This window comes from Entelurus aequoreus, linkage group LG03, assembly GCF_033978785.1.
Source record: "Entelurus aequoreus isolate RoL-2023_Sb linkage group LG03, RoL_Eaeq_v1.1, whole genome shotgun sequence".
In the NCBI taxonomy this organism is placed as follows: Eukaryota; Metazoa; Chordata; class Actinopteri; order Syngnathiformes; family Syngnathidae; genus Entelurus; species Entelurus aequoreus.
The window spans coordinates 63361322-63378697 of record NC_084733.1 but is presented as its reverse complement, the minus strand read 5'-3'; the positions used below and the strand labels follow the sequence as shown (position 1 = coordinate 63378697).

General features: G+C 35.9%; 1 protein-coding gene across 1 annotated transcript in view; it reads right to left on the bottom strand.

Moving 5' to 3' along the window:
• LOC133645936 (attractin-like) overlaps positions 1 to 17376 on the bottom strand; it is a 38714-nt gene that overhangs the window by 11018 nt on the left and 10320 nt on the right. The window contains exons 7-8 of the mRNA XM_062040864.1: positions 14159 to 14327; positions 13991 to 14081 (exon numbers count right to left, since the gene is read on the bottom strand). Coding sequence (XP_061896848.1) covers positions 13991 to 14081; positions 14159 to 14327 — 260 coding nt within the window. The remainder of the gene's footprint in view (positions 1 to 13990; positions 14082 to 14158; positions 14328 to 17376) is intronic.

The following is a 17376-nucleotide window of genomic DNA, read 5'->3' as shown; positions in this document are numbered from 1 at the left end:
TTGTAGGTGGGATTGGTGTATTAGCGGCTGGCTGTAGCAACACAACCAGGAGGACTTTGACTTGGATAGCAGACACGCTAGCCGCCGACCGCACGGATGATCGGGTGAAGTCGTTCGTCCTTCCGTCGATCGCTGGAACGCAGGTGAGCATGGGTGTTGATGAGCAGATGAGGGCTGGAGTAGGTGGAGCGCTAATGTTTTTATCATAGCTCTGTGAGGTCCCGTTGCTAAGTTAGCTTCAATGGCGTCGTTAGCAACAGCATTGTTAAGCTTCGCCAAGCTGGGAATTATTAACCGTGTAGTTACATGACCATGGTTTAATAGTATTGTTGATCTTCTGTCTATCCTTCCAGTCAGGGATTTATTTATTTTGTTTCTATCTGCATTTGAGCCCGATACTATCACGTTAGCTCAGTAGCTAAAGAGCTTCGCCGATGTATTGTCGTGGAGATAAAAGTCACTGTGAATGTCCACTTCGCGTTCTCGACTCTCATTTTCAAGAGGATATAGTATCCGAGGTGGTTTAAAATACAAATCCGTGATCCACAATAGAAAAAGGAGAAAGTGTGGAATCCAATGAACCCTTGTACCTAAGTTACGGTCAGAGCGAAAAAAGATACATAATGCACTGCACTCTAGTCCTTCACTCTCACGTTCTTCATCCACAAATCTTTCATCCTCGCTCAAATTAATGGGGTAATCGTCGCTTTCTCGGTCCGAATCTCTCTCGCTGCATTGTAAACAATGGGAAAATGTGAGGAGTCCTTCCTCCGGTGACGTCACGCTACTTCCGGTATAGGCAAGGCTTTTTTTATCTGCGACCAAAAGTTGCGACCTTTATCGTCGTTGTTCTCTACTAAATCCTTTTAGCAAAAATATGGCAAAATCGCAAAATGATCAAGTATGACACATAGAATGGATCTGCTATCCCCGTTTAAATAAAAAAAATTCATTTCAGTAGGCCTTTAAATATCTGTGTCTTAATGTTGTCACTGACAATGAAAGTGATTATTTTTTTAAACTAGGGCCCACGGTCAAAGTAGAAGTATGCGCACCATTTACTTATTAGACCCAATGCAAACAACCTTCTCTCGTCACGGTGCGAAAAACACAAAAAAAAAAAAAAAAAACACAAACTATCAACAGACATGGTCACACGTAACACAGCCTCCTCAATGAACTTTGTGGACATTATAAACATCTCCCATGCACCATAAAAAAAACTACATTACACCCATTCAATTACTAAGCATGATGTGAAAAATGCCACACTTATCCATGTTTGCCGCATTTTAGCTGCTTGATATTTTTGATTGATTACAAAACTTAAAGGATGTCGTCACATACTCTTAATATCCAATTTAATTGATTATATACCCATTATTTATTCATTTATATATAATATGTACACAGATATACATGTATGTAAAGGCTATATGCATATGTGCATAAATCAATCATCAATCAATCAATGTTTATTTATATATAAATATATATATATATATATATATATATATATATATATATATATATATATATATATATATATATATATATAAATATGTATATGCATATGTGCATGTATATATATATATGTATATATATATGCACTTATACACACACATACACACACACGTATACACAACGTAGATATATATATATATATATATATATATATATATATATATATATATATATATATATATATATATATATATATATACACACACAGTATATTTACACATATACATATCTACACATGTACATATATACACACATACATACATACACACATGTACATTTATACATGTACATATACATTTATACATGTACATATACATATATACATGTACATATACATATATACATGTACATATACATATATACATATGCATATATACACACAACACACATAAAAACACATACATACATAGACACATATATTCAACACACATATATACATATACACATTCATACTGTATATAGACACATATATGCATATACATATACACACATACATATATACATTACACACACATACATACTTACATACATATTAGGGCTGGGCGATATATCGAGTTAGTAAGATATATATTGATATATTTTTAAACAAAGATATGAATCAAGAAAATATCGTAATATCGATATCATTTTTTTCACGTTAAAATGACCACACGCCGCCTATTTGTTGTGCTCCTTGTTCTCCCCCGCAACACTCCATGGGCTATTAAACTCCTCCCCTTCTTCCTACCAAGATGTGCTTGTCATCTCTCCCTCACTGCACTGACCCACAACAACAACAACACACAAGTAAATATGGAGTCTGACTGTGCCACCAGCAGTGTGCCAGTGACTAACTAGTAAGTAAAACCCCAACTGCTGCATACCTGCCAACAACTACGGTTTTCCTGTAATGAGTACGGTTTTTGATAATCCATTCCCGTTTACGACTGCAGTGGTAAAAAATACTGTTTTCAAATTAAAAATAATTACGGTAACTTAAAAATTTAAAATACGTAGCTTAACTACATTTCACCTTGTGTGTATATACACACACACACACACACACACACACACACACACACACACATTATATATATATATATATATATATATATATATATATATATATATATATATATATACATTACGGTATATATATAATATATATATATGTATATATACAGTATATATATTATATATATACATATATACATATATATATATATATATATATACATATATATATATATATATACACACATACATATATATATATATACATACATATTCATACATACATATATGTATATATATATATATATATATATATATAAATATATATATATATATATATATATATATATATATATATATATATATATATATATATATATATATATATATATATACATATACATTAGAGATGCGTGGATAGGCAATTATTTAATCTGCAACCGCATCACAAAAGTCGTCATCCACTCGTCATCCACCCGCCATCCACCCGAACCAACATTTTATCAAACCCACACCCGCCCGCCATCCGCCCGTTGTTATATATCTAATATAGACGATGCAAGGCATTAGTGAGATTAAAAAGCTTTGGCCTGCTAAAGACAGGAGACTGATCCAATGCAGCAGAGACATTCAATGCGTGCCACGCATTAATATCTCTTGGCCAAGCATTAGTGGCTAAGAGATATTAATGCGTGATAATATTATTTATCATTATTATAATATTATTGTCATTTCCATTAAGAAAGTGTTGACTATTGTTGCCAATGCCCTCAGATCAGGAGTGCGTTCCTCACACTTTGTGTGTGCAGTTGCAGCAAGCAGAACGATGCTTTTAAAAAGTTAAAAAAAATGTTTTAGAAAGACTAGGCCTATATTTTCGTTAGATAAAAAAAATGTTCTGAATTTTTTTCAATGAATATTAACTTGTTAACGTTATAATGCTCAAATAGGGACGAGGGCGGGTGCACAGTGAAACAGTGAACAATTTTGCGACGTAGATGAACCTTTATTGATTGATCTGCAGCCACAAAATATCAGACAATCTCCATTGTCAACGACAGGCAGGAAAATAAAGATAAACACATAGCCTATGTTGTAGGCATAGGCATAGGCTCATACGTTTTTAAGTTGAAATAAAAAAATAAATAAAAAATGTGCCTCATAAGCCTTAGGCTGTCAATCACGCGCACAAACTTAAATTATACAATAACATATGTATGTCATCCCTATTTAAACAAAAATAAATTAAATAAATAATAATAATAAATTACCTGCAACTTATTGGCCAAGGCAAATAGCTGAAGGGGGGAAATCAAACCCATCAGACTGCACTTTATCATCAAACTTGAATTATAATGAAAATAGACGGTCGCGACAAACAAAGCAGGCTAAATAGCCTTACATTGTAGCCAATCGGAGATGCGCTTCACTTGAGAGCGAGGCCAAATAATTAACACACAGTAGTATATCTCGAATAGAAAAAAACCACAATAAACAACGCAATTGCCTTAATTCCTTTGCATTGTAGTGCGCCCAAACAACACGTAACCATCAAAATTATTCAGCTGACCGAACTCAATATAGGTTAGATTGGCTTATTTGGTATAGCCTAGGTAATGTAGACTAATTCGTTTAACATACCAACCGTATGTCTACTTACTTTTTTTTTTGTTAGCACTATGCAGGAATAAAATGGCATCTACAGTGCCAGGATTCAGGCGAGAGCGCCTGGCCTCTAAAATGCGCCCTGCTGCGCTGAAGGAGCGCTCACTTGCGGCACTTGTTGCTGGGACGCATAGGATTCTCTTGGCAAGGTGTTGTAGTCGTGGGAATGATTGTCCTTGTTTCCCCCAAAAGGAAAGCAGATTTTCCTCTGCTGATCCGTCGAGATGGAAGTTTGTAGAGGAATAATCCTCTACTTCATCAACAAGCACAGGTGTATCCTCCTCCCATTCTGTGAAGTCAATCCTTTTCTTTTTCGGTGATGCGCCATCAGCTCGTTTTTTGTATGTGGGTAACAACATTTAACTATGTATGTATATTTCCGAATTGGTTCAACCGCCACCCGCCCGAATCTATTTAAAATCTATTTTTTTCGTCATGTCACCCGCCCGATCCGCGGTTTATCCACGGACTCCGCGGTTGTGTCCGCAAACCGCGCATCTCTAATATACATACATATATATATATATACATATATACATACATACATATACATATACATATACATACATATATACATACCAGTGGTGTGGCGTCACTAGAGGCAGGGGAGGCACGGCCTCACCTGCCATCATGGAAAGAAAAAAAAAAGTAAAAAGAAAAAAAATTAATTAAATTGTTATATGTATCCAGTGATTATACTAAAGTTGTTTTCCATTTAACTTCACCAGTTTTAGATTATTTTTATTTTTATTTTTTACATTTGGCGTTCAAATACTGAGAAGAGACGGTGGGTGATCAGCAGCCAGTTGAGGCACGTCAGTGATTTGTGCCTCAACATGGATTGTGCGCAATGACTCGGCTAACTGCTGGCCTGCTGTGCAGTGAGACCGTATTGCTATATGAATTATATTATACATTTCCATAGTTTAGTTAGCTGAGGTATATAATGTACAGTGTATTTTGTCAACATCTGTATGTGTGTAACGTATTTCTTGTGCTGAGCGATCATAAAACTGGAGGCTCGTCTCATAACCCCGCCTCCTGGTGCCAAGCACCTCCGCCGCAGAATACACCCCCGACGGGAGCGCCGCGGCCACACCAACCAAAGCCCACACCCAAACCCTCCACGTGCAAGACCGAATCCACCCAAAAAAAGTCACTTAACAAGAAGCCAAAAAGTGTAAAAACAACAATGCTCGCGCGGCGCGCCGGAGGAGCCGTGAACAGGGACACAACATTAGGTACACCTGCAGACGGCAGCGCGGATTTCATATTTCATTCATTCACAACTCTTCCAACATGAACACCACTGCTCCCGCACTTATAAGTAAAGGTAAGACCATAATAAAGTTTTTTTTTAATTGAATGTGCTTTTTTGTGTGCATGCTACAGTTTGTAAGTGTAAAGTTAAAGTAAAGTACCAATGATTGTCACACACACGGTGTGGTGAAATATGTCCTCTGCATTTGACCCATCCCCTTGTTCACCCCCTGGGAGGTGAGGGGAGCAGTGGGCAGCAGCGGCGCCGTGCCTGGGAATAATTTTTGGTGATTTAACCCCCAATTCCAACCCTTGATGCTGAGTGCCAAGCAGGGAAGAATGCTGGTTTGAGCTTTTAAACACAACCCGTTAACTGCTGACAATCACATGGTGAATAAGATACTCTTTAGGGTTCATATGTTTTGTAAATCTGACTGTGAAGAAGTCTGTGCCTCACCAGACATGAACCTCACCGCACGCCACTGATATATACACATACTGTATATATATGTATATATATATATATATATACATTTTTATCTGCTCAAAGGAAGGTCAGTTTTGTAGCTTATGTAACGAGCTAAACTGTTTTCAGATGTGTGAACATGACTGCACAAGGGTTTTCTAATCATCAATTAGCCTTCTGAGCCAATGAGCAAACACATTGTACCATTAGAACACCGGAGTGATAGTTGCTGGAAATGGGCCTCTATACACCTATGTAGATTTTGCACCAAAAACCAGACATTTGCAGCTAGAATAGTCATTTACCACATTAGCAATGTATAGAGTGTATTTCTTTAAAGTTAAGACTAGTTTAAAGTTATCTTCATTGAAAAGTACAGTGCTTTTTCTTCAAAAATAAGGACATTTCAATGTGACCCCAAACTTTTGAACGGTAGTGTGTGTGTATATATATATATATATATATATATATATATATATATATATATATATATATATATATATATATATATATATATATATATATGTATATATATATATATATATATGTATATATATATATATATATATATATATATACATATATATATATATATATACATATATATATATATATATATGTATATGTATATATATATATATATAAATTATTGCGCGTAGACGATTAAAAAAGAAGGGGACAAGTATTTTGGCTCTGGCAGTTTTACAGGATATTTTGCTTCGATGTCTGGTTTTTTTTTGTTGGTTTTTTTTAATGTCCTGTCCAACTTCTCAGGCAAATTATATAGTAGATGTAGATGCCCATATCGGCTGTTCAGATTTACTTTACAAAAGAGAAGTGTAGGATACTTCTCTGCCTTATTTGTATTTGACTTTATTAAATGTATTTATATTATCATTTGGTGCAGCCGGGCCATAGCAGGAGGGGATAGAAAGAGAGAAAAAGGAAGACAGAGGGGGGAATTGTGGGGACGAGAGGGGGATTAGACAGAGAGACAAAAACAACAACAACAACAACAACAGAGCAACATCAGCAAATACGACATGTACAAATATGATGGTAAAAGTAATAGCAAATAAGCAGTTAGCGAAAATAAAAAATAATACAGCAATGACAATGAGCATTATTACACTAAAAATGGAGCAATATGAATACCAATAGAAATAGCGCTATTGATAATAAACAATACCAATACTTTACCTTTATTATCAACAATACAGTTGTTCAAATGCAACAATACATATACGTAATGATAACTTGATGTCTGCTTTAAGAGCGTGTCTGTGGGCCAGCAGTGGGAGACAAGAGTGGCCAAATTTTCAAGCGAGTTCCTAAAACATTATTTTCACCTGTTTTCTACTCCGTTATCAACTATTTGTTTTGTAACCATCTACTTCGGTGAATAATTATGATGCTTATCGCTTTTTCATTGACGTTCTGGTGGGATGAATGCGGCCCGAGCACGGGAGTGTTCACATTGACGATGTTTTGTATATACCGTATTTCCTTGAATAGCCGCCGGGGTGCTAATTAATTTAAAACCTCTTCTCACTCCTGCGCTTACCAAAGGTATGCGGGATAGGCAAGCATGCGCTAATTATTTTAAAACCTCTTCTCACTCCGGCACTTACCAAAGGCATCCGGTAAATTTAGGCCTGCGCTTTGAGTGTGATGTAGGGATACCATCATGAAAAGCACATTTAATTAAAAAAAACGTTATTATGGTCTTACCTTTACTTATAAATGAAGTCCATGCGCAGCTGCTTCTGATCAAAAGCATTGATAACTTGTTTATAGAAGTCTTCCTTATCTTTCTTTAGTTTTAAAAGTCTCTCTGTCTCGATGGAGATATTCCTTTAATTATTACCTCCTGCTTCGATTGAAAGTCCAGTTTAGAAAACTGTTTTAATTTAGATATGTAATCCTCCATGTTAAAAGTGCAAGCGAGAGGAAAAAATAAACGATCTCTTCCTTGTTGCTGCTTGTTGACACTTCTTCTGCAGCCGAGTACCGGTAGTCTCAAGAAGGATAACTAGCGCCCTCTACCACCAGGAGGCGGGAGTCATTTAATATTTGACAGACGCAGCTACGGTATATTAATAAAACATAGCTGCTTACTGTTCTTTTCAGCATATTCAATAGCTTGGACCTTAAATCCTACTGAATAGCTCTTAATCTTCTTCCCTTTATGCGATTTCAAATTGTTGAAATCAGCCTCCTCCATTTTGAAAATGATGACAGGGGAAGTGTCACTCGTGACGTGACGAGTTTGACCCGGCAGAAGTTCTAGGCATATGCTAATTATTTTGCGAAACGAGTTTGCCCCGGGGAAAATTCTAGACATTCGCTAATAAAAATAATATTTTGCCAAACGAGTTTGACCCGGCGTTGATCCTGAGCCGGTGGTAATGCCAAGCATGCGCTAATTATTTTGCGAAACGAGTTTGACCCGGCAGTAATTCTAGGCATGCGCATACTATATTCTCGGCGGCAATTCAAGGAAATACGGTACATCCCATTTATTTCCACATCTGAAAGAGGCCTGGGTCTGATATGAAACATTTGGAATTCCACTGTTCACACGGACGTGATAAAATTAGATGCAGGTCACACATGGGCAAAAAATTTGGAGTTGCCCTGCAGTGTGAACAAGGCCATAAATATTTGCCAAAGTAGACTGTTTTAAAATAAATACTGATGAATAAAGTGGCTTACAGGGCACATACAAATGAGCTTTTCATTACATTAAAAGCACTCAAATTGAAGGGTCTGGTCAACTTTAGGACACCACAAATGATGCATAGCACAAACAATAACAAGTTACCAGTGTATATTCAGGGATTGTTTAAAAAATTGCGTTAATAATATCCGAAAGAAATGTTTGAAAAATAATAATTGTGAGAACGAGTGCAGAGCAGCGTTGTGTGTCTTTTGTTGGAATGAAAGTATGGAATAAGTTGGACCAAGAGTTAAGACTGTAAACCTTTAATTCAATTGAAAATTACTTATCAATTATAAAAAAAATATGTTGAGAATGGATTCTAAGGATGTAAAATTTACATGTTGGAAATTTTTATTTTTTTAATCTTTTTTATTTTGTGATTAATGGAAAACAAAAAAATGTACAACTACCGGTACATGCATAAGGTGTTGGCAGTTATTTTTTCTGTTTCAATTTTGTAAATACACTAGGATAGGTGTAATAAGTTTTAGCTTCTGCCTAGTCCAGTGGTTCTCAAACTTTTTTTGTCATCCCCCACTTTGGACAAGGGGGAGTTTTCAAGCCCCACCTGCCCCCATCGCCCCAACAGAACGCTAATGCCAAGCTTAACATTTTCAAATTTATCGAACATCAAGTAACATCAAGTTTTATACATTCAAACTAAATAACATAAAATAAAATCAAGTTCAATAATAAATAAAATAACTGTGCAGCTGTGGTATAACTTGCATCAAGTTCAATATCAAATAAAATAACTTGCATCAATTCAATAATAAATAAAACAAAAGTGTTGTAACTTGCATCAAGTTCAATAATAAATCAAAAAAAGTGTTATAACTTGCATCAAGTTCAATAATAAATCAAAAAAAGTGTTATAACTTGCATCAAGTTCAATAATAAATCAAATAAAAGTGTTATAACTTGCATCAAGTTCAATAATAAATCAAATAACTTGCATCAAGTTCAATAATAAATAAAACAAAAGTGTTATAACTTGCATCAAGTTCAATAATAAATAAAACAAGTGTTATAACTTGCATCAAGTTCAATAATAAATCAAAAAAAGTGTTATAACTTGCATCAAGTTCAATAATAAATCAAATAAAAGTGTTATAACTTGCATCAAGTTCAATAATAAATAAAACAAAAGTGTTATAACTTGCATCAAGTTCAATAATAAAAAAAAAAGTGTTATAACTTGCATCAAGTTCAATAATAAATCAAATAAAAGTGTTATAACTTGCATCAAGTTCAATAATAAATCAAATAACTTGCATCAAGTTCAATAATAAATGAAAATAAAAGTGCCACTTTGCAATCTTTGCCAAAAAAAGGAGGACAGGGCAAGTGAACATGAGTTTTACAGTACTCCAGCATTAGTGGCTGCAATGAGCCTGTTTTGCACTGCACAGCTTTTCAAATCGGGGTTGCGGGCTTGACACTGCCACTGTTAAAACCTCATTGAATTCGGGGCTGAGCTGCCTTGACGCGAGTGTTTCCCGGTGAATGACACATTGTGTCCAATGCGCATTTGGCGCAACCCTCTTTATTAGAGCCTGCAGCCCGTTTCTTGACTTTGCCATGCGCGCCATCAGAGCAAAAGCCCACACAGTTTTCCCATTTAAGGTCGTGTTCTTTGAGGAAACTGCCCATTATCTTGAACAGCTCATCAGCAGTGGCTCTATTTTTTATGTATTTGCAAAACAGCAAATCCTCGCACAGTGATTCGCCATTCACAAAGCTTCCGCTTAGCCCCGCCCCCATTAGTTACTGTTGCTGTCTGTCAAACTTTCGCTCCTACCTAGAAATGTAAAGCATACAGGAAAAATAAGTATTTTACATTTATCTATATAGCGGATTTCACAGACAGAATCACAAAGTGATTTCCAGTGTGTATAGAAAATGAAAGCATAGTAAAAAAAAAAATCAAAGAATATAATAATAAAAAAATCAAAAAAATCAAAGTGAAATTTCCTCCCGTTCCTCGCGCCCCACCTGTCATGTCTCTATTCCCCACCAGTGGGGCGCGCCCCACACTTTGAGAAACGCTGGCCTAGTCTATTTCAGACTATATGTATATTGAAGAATGTCTTCTCTTTATCCATCAAAATGTCTGAATAAAAATGAAAGTTAAACTAATAAAATTTAGAAGTAACTGAATTGTGCTTCTAAAAGACAAATGCCCAGCAATTCCTTAATATTTCTCGGGCATATCTTAGAAAAAGTGGGGCAAACAGTAAAAGGAGAAGGAAATAAAGCGCCAACTGCCCATACATTTAATGGGAAAGATCAGTAATAAATAACTTATACTGTGCGCACGACAGAGAAGACTTCTCTGATCTTTGTCTGCAAACAGGCCTCCATGATAAAAAGTACTGCTTTATTAACACGTAGAAAAAGAAAAAAAAAGTCTATAGCGCTTGCTGTGAAAAGGTGAGAAGGTCGGACCTCATCTTCCAGAGTCGCAATAATAAGAAGAAGGAAAATTTGGCATTTTATTTTCCTGCAACCTTCCAAGTGCCCTCAATATTCTTTAGAATACCAAATAGGGAAAATACATTTTTCATATCTTTGGTTATTAAAGGAACTTAATATGCCACTAGCCTTTTCTTCAAAATTAGAGTGGTAGAGTATACAGTATGATTTTATATTCTGTTTCATCTAAATACAACCATGTAAGTATACACCAGTTACAAAACTGAAGGGCATTAACAAAAGCATAAAACATGAACACAAACTTATTATCAACGGATAGATCTTAGACTTAGACTTCCTTTATTGTCATTCAAATTTGAACTTTACAGTACAGATAGGAACTACATTTCGTTACATCAGCTCATGGTAGTGCAGAATAAAAAAGCAATAAGGTGCATATATAAATGCAAAAGTGGATCTAGAGATTTAACCGTTCAAAGTAAAAAAAAAATTCAAAATAATACATTACTTATTTTTAACACTTCTATGAGAAGGACCCTCAAAGGTCCAAGGGTCTTATACTGTTGTTTTTCATCTAAAACGGTCAATGCTCATACAATTATTAAGAATCAAAATTAACATTGTTGTGAATTATTGACCTATTTAAGGCTCAAATTATTGCACATCAAATATTTGACATCTTAGTTTCTGGAGGGAAAACTTTGCACAATTTTTGTTTATGCCATACAAAAAAATGTTTTCTTTGACAAAAAGGGTATAAAACATCCAAAAACATTAAAAATAACAAAAACTTGATATCAATGTATAGATTTGAAGTTGATCGCCAGATTTAAGCATTGATATTTAAAAAAATAATATATGACTTACTTTTAACACTTTCATGAGTGGGACCCTCAAGGGTCCAAGGGTCTTATAATGTCGTCTTCTTTTTGTTTTATTTTCTTTAAACAGTCAATGCTCAAACAGTTATTATGAATCAAAATCAATGATGTTGTGAATTATTGACCTATTTAAGGCTCCAATTAATTCAGATTAAATATTTCATTTTAGTATTTTTTGGGGGAGAAATATTGCATAGGCAAGGCAAGGCAAGGCAACTTTATTTGTATAGCACTTTTCATACACAAGGCAGACTCAAAGTGCTTCACAGCACAACATGTGGTACAACAAAGTGAAATGAAAGAAAATAAAAATGAAGCTAGCGTCGTTATTGACCTATTTAAGGCTCCAAGTACTGCACATCAAATATTTGACGTCTTAGTTTCTGGAGGGAAAACAATGCATAATTTTTGTTCATGCTATACAAAAAATAGGGTTTTCTTTCACAAAAAAGGTGTATAACATACAAAAACATAATAACAAAAACGCATAGATTTGAAGTTGATCTACAGATTTAAGCATTGAAAGTAAAAAAATATATATACATACTCTATTTACTTTTAACACTTTCATGATTGGGACCCTCAAGGGTCCAAGGGTCTTATACTGCTGTTTCTTTTTTCTTTTTTTTTTTTAAATGGTCAATGCTCAAACGATTATTATGAATCAAAATCAATGTTGCTGTGAATTATTGACCTATTTAAGGCTCCAAGTACTGCACATCAAATATTTGACGTCTTAGTTTCTGGAGGGAAAACATTGCATAATTTTTGTTCATGCTATGCAAAAAATAGGGTTTTCCTTCACAAAAGAGGTGTATAACATACAAAAACATAATAAATAACAAAAACGCATAGATTTGAAGTTGATCTACAGATTTAAGCATTGAAAGTAAACAAATATATATATATACTCTATTTACTTTTAACACTTTCATGAGTGGGACCCTCAAGGGTCCAAGGGTCTTATACTGCGGTTTCTTTTTTTTTCTTTTTTTTTTTTAAATGGTCAATGCTCAAACGATTATTATGAATCAAAATCAATGTTGCAGTGAATTATTGACCTATTTAAAGCTCCAATTAATTCATATTAAATATTTCATTTTAGAATTTTTTGGGGGAGAAATATTGCATAGGCAAGGCAACTTCATTTGTATAGCACTTTTCATACACAAGGCAGAATCAAAGTGTTTCACAGCACAACAAGTGGTACAACAAAGTGAAATGAAAGAAAATAAAAATGAAGATAGCGTCGTTAGCATTAGCTAACATGCTAACCCGTTTACGAGTCTCTGTGTTAGTAATATTACCTTACAATGGCATTCTTTTTGTATTGCTTCAGTTTCATAAATTCATCCAAACATCACCGCGGCACCGCTGCTGCCCACTGCTCCCCTCACCTCCCAGGGGGTGACCAAGGGGATGGGTCAAATGCAGAGGACACATTTCACCACACCTAGTGTGTGTGTGACAATCATTGGTACTTTAACTTTAACTTAACTGTGGAGTCATTGAGTCTGTTTCGCTGATTCCTAGCTTCCGCAGCTAGTGGGTCCATGACGATGACTTCTGTTTTGTTTGATCATCCGTTTTACTGCCGTGTTACAGACACCCGTTTGGAAACAACTAAGGTATGTAAATAAACATCTATAGACTATTACTGTGTAAATAACTCATTTCACAACGTATATATCTGCGGTTAATAGTTTGGTGCGGCTAATATAAGGACAAATATATATTTTCCCTAACATTTAGTGGGTGCGGCTTATATGCCGGTGCGCTCTATAGTCCGTAAAATATCATAACTCTATTACCATCTACATACCAGATAATATATCCTGATATTACGCAAAAGGCTGCAATATACATCGCAATATAGATTTTAGGCCGTATTGCCTATCTGTAATTTGAAAAAAAAAAATTTGTAAAATACACATTGAGGCTATAAAGTGTGTTTTTTAACCGATTAATCCAACAAATTAATCGATAGATTACTCTTGGACTAAAATAATCGATAGCTGCAGCCCTGGACAAGTATCCACGTACCTCCTGGAGGGCCAAAGAGTGTCCATATCGTGGCGTGACCGTGTTGACAGAGGGGTCAAGGGTCATCCAGGTTTTGCTGCTTAGGTTGTACCTTAACCATGGCGGAGAAGACAAGTCAGACATCTCTGAGAGGAAAGCCCTCTCCGTAAGACTGAGGAGTTGACTCACGCTTTGACCATGTGGTAGTCGGAGGCGTTGAAGACGTAGCCTCCGATGACCCACATGACATCCTGCTCCACCACTGCCTTGTGGGACGCCCTGGCGAGGCCGGGATCGCTGAACGCCTCGCGGCTCCAGAAGGCCGAGTCGGCGGGGACAGAGACGGAGCAGTCTGGACCTGAAGGTCAAAAATGATAAGCAGGAAAATATGTGAGCAATAATTAGTTATGTAGTATTTTGATCATGAAGAACTCCACAATGTGAAGACGTGCAAATGTATCTTTGTGTGCACAATTACTATATTTAAATGTTATTCTGTTAAATTGACAAAACATTTATTTGACTAACCACAGTCTCCTAAAGTCGCCGGGTGCTTGGTTTGCAAAAGCAAATAACTGCAAGGGTCTCTCCATTTTTGAAAAAAAAAAAATCATTGTTCTTAACAGCTGTAAGTAGTCAATTGTGTTTATAAAGCGCTTTTCACAGATAGAAATCACAAAGCATTGGTGAATTAAAACGACAAATACATTAAAACAACAGCGGCAACAACATAAAAAAGATTTTTTTTTAAATGTAAGTCCATAAAGTAAAAGTTGTACTAAAAAGCAAAGTCTTCTAATGTTTTTAGACAGGTTTTAAAGTGAGTTTTTGGGATCTCTAGCGGACCCTAGCCTGTAGGCACAACAAATCAGTAGCCGTGTGTACATGGTAGGGTTGTACAGTACTGGTATGGTATGGCGGCACTAACGAATAAAAAACGGTACTATACTGTGTTTGAAATGTACCGGTTCCCCGTGTTTTTTAACGGGCATGACGGCGCGTCGTCACGTCATGACATTGCTGGTTTTACGAGCAGAGGAGCATGTTCGGCAGCGCACATACACAGAGTACTTACAAGCAGACACAGTGTGTAGACAAAAGGGAGAAAAACTAAAGATAAAAGTGAAGTTATAACACTGAAACGCCCTCAGGAAGAGGTGCTTTAAGACATGGCTAGCTAGCTAGCAGCAATCATCCATCCGCAGTCGGCAGGGTTTTAGCTACTTCTAAATCACTGGTGACGAATATAGTAAGTTTCTTACAAGTATCATTATCACTGGAGGACGAGGAATAGGTAAACATGCTTCACTACACACCCTAGGAAGACACAATAGCTCACCGCTAACAGCAAACTAGCACCCCTGAAGGTAAACAAATGCCATGGGTGGATCTACACCTGACATCCACTGTAATGATACCAAGTACAAGAGCGTATTTAGTTGATACTACTATGATAACATCAAAATGTTTCATTGGCACACAATCTTTTTCCTTTTTTTAAAATTCACATTATGTTTATAAAGTCAGGAAATATGGCCCTGGACACATGAGGACTTTGAATATGACCAATGTATGATCCTGTAACAACTTAGTATCGGATCGATACATAAATTTGTGGTATCATCCAAAACTAATGTAAAGTATCAAACAACAGAAGAAAAAGTGATTATTACATTTTATCAGAAATGTAGATAGAACATGTTAAAACAGAAAATAACCAGATATTAACAGTAAATAAACAAGTAGATTAATAATCAATTTTTACAGTTTTTACAGTGTGTCCCTCATAATGTTGACAAAATAATAGAATGATAAATGACAATATGTTACTGCATACGTCAGCAGACTATAGGAGTCTTTGTTTGTTTACTTACTACTAAAAGACAAGTTGTCTAGTATGTTCACTATTTTATTTGAAGACAAAGTTGCAATAATAAAAATATGTTTAATGTACCCTATATGTTTTTGTTAAAATAATGTCATTTTTTGTGGTTCCCTTTTTTTTAGAAAAGTATCGAAATACATTTTGGTACCGGTACCAAAATATTGGTATGGGGACAACCCTAGTAGATGGACAACATTTATGTCCTCTGATCACCACTGGGATTAGAATGTTGCTGTCTACACCCTGGGAAGAAATGATCTGATTATGACCTGCATTTTCCTGCATCACACCTTAAACCGGAATACTTGACTTTGACATGCGCAGCACACACCGTAAATGCCATTCACTACTCTATATTTACATGTTTGTAGTCAGTGTTGGGTTAGTTACTGAAAACCAGTAACTAGTTACAGTTACTAGTTACTTTATTTCAAAAGTAACTCAGTTACTTACACCAAAAAGTAATGCGTTACTGTGAAAAGTAACTACCGTAATTTCCGGACTATAAGCCGCACCTGACTATAAGCCGCACCAGCTAAATTTAGGGGAAAATACAGATTGCTCCATATATAAGCCGCACCCGACTATAAGCCGCAGGGTTTTGATGTGTAATTACCGTAGTATATAGGGGTTCCTGCTACCACGGAGGGGATTGTCGGGACAGAGATGACTGTTTGGGAACGCAAAGCGTCCCACTTATTAACAATAAATCTTTCAATCATTCAATCAAACTTTCACAACTTTGACATGGCGAACAGCATTCGTGCAGAGTACAAATAATACAACGGTGCAAAGTAATACAAAGTGCTCGCCTGTACGTTATCAAAATAACCAGCCTACCGGTATATGAAAAGTCAGTCTTTAATCATTGTGTCATCGTCTTCCTCCTGCGTACTAAAACCACCAAAATCCTCTTCGTCGGTGTCGGAGAAGAACAGGCCGTAAATAAGCCGCACCCTTGTATAAGCCGCAGGGACCAGAACGAGGGGAAAAAGTAGCGGCTTATAGTCCGGAAATTAAGGTATTTAGTTACTTATTTTTTTCTTCTTTTTTTTAAAAGCTCCCATTAATGCCCTTTTAGCCTTCATTTCAGTACTGTTATTGCACTGGAGAATAATACAATCTGTTGATCAACTTGACATGCATTTTTATCTTCCTTTTAACATAATTAATGAAAAACAGTGCAAAATAAAAAGGCATTTCTCCTTTCTTTAAACTTGGATCAATGACCATTAATAAAAAAACAAGTTAAAGTGCAACATAAGAAGGCACATCATCTTCCTTGAAACATAGGTAGTGAAATAAAGCCTGACATCTGGAGTGATGCTGCTGTCTTCCACACTTGTGGAGCCATGGATTGTAGAATCCTTGTTTTCAGTGGCAGGATCATTGACACAGATGGTGAAGTTTCAGATGTAACACTTTTGAGGGGTTTAAGCACCTGGAGGACCTCCTCTGCCACTTTCACATCATCATCAGACAGGTTGATGATGTCTTTGACATTTGTCTTCAGGGTGTTGTG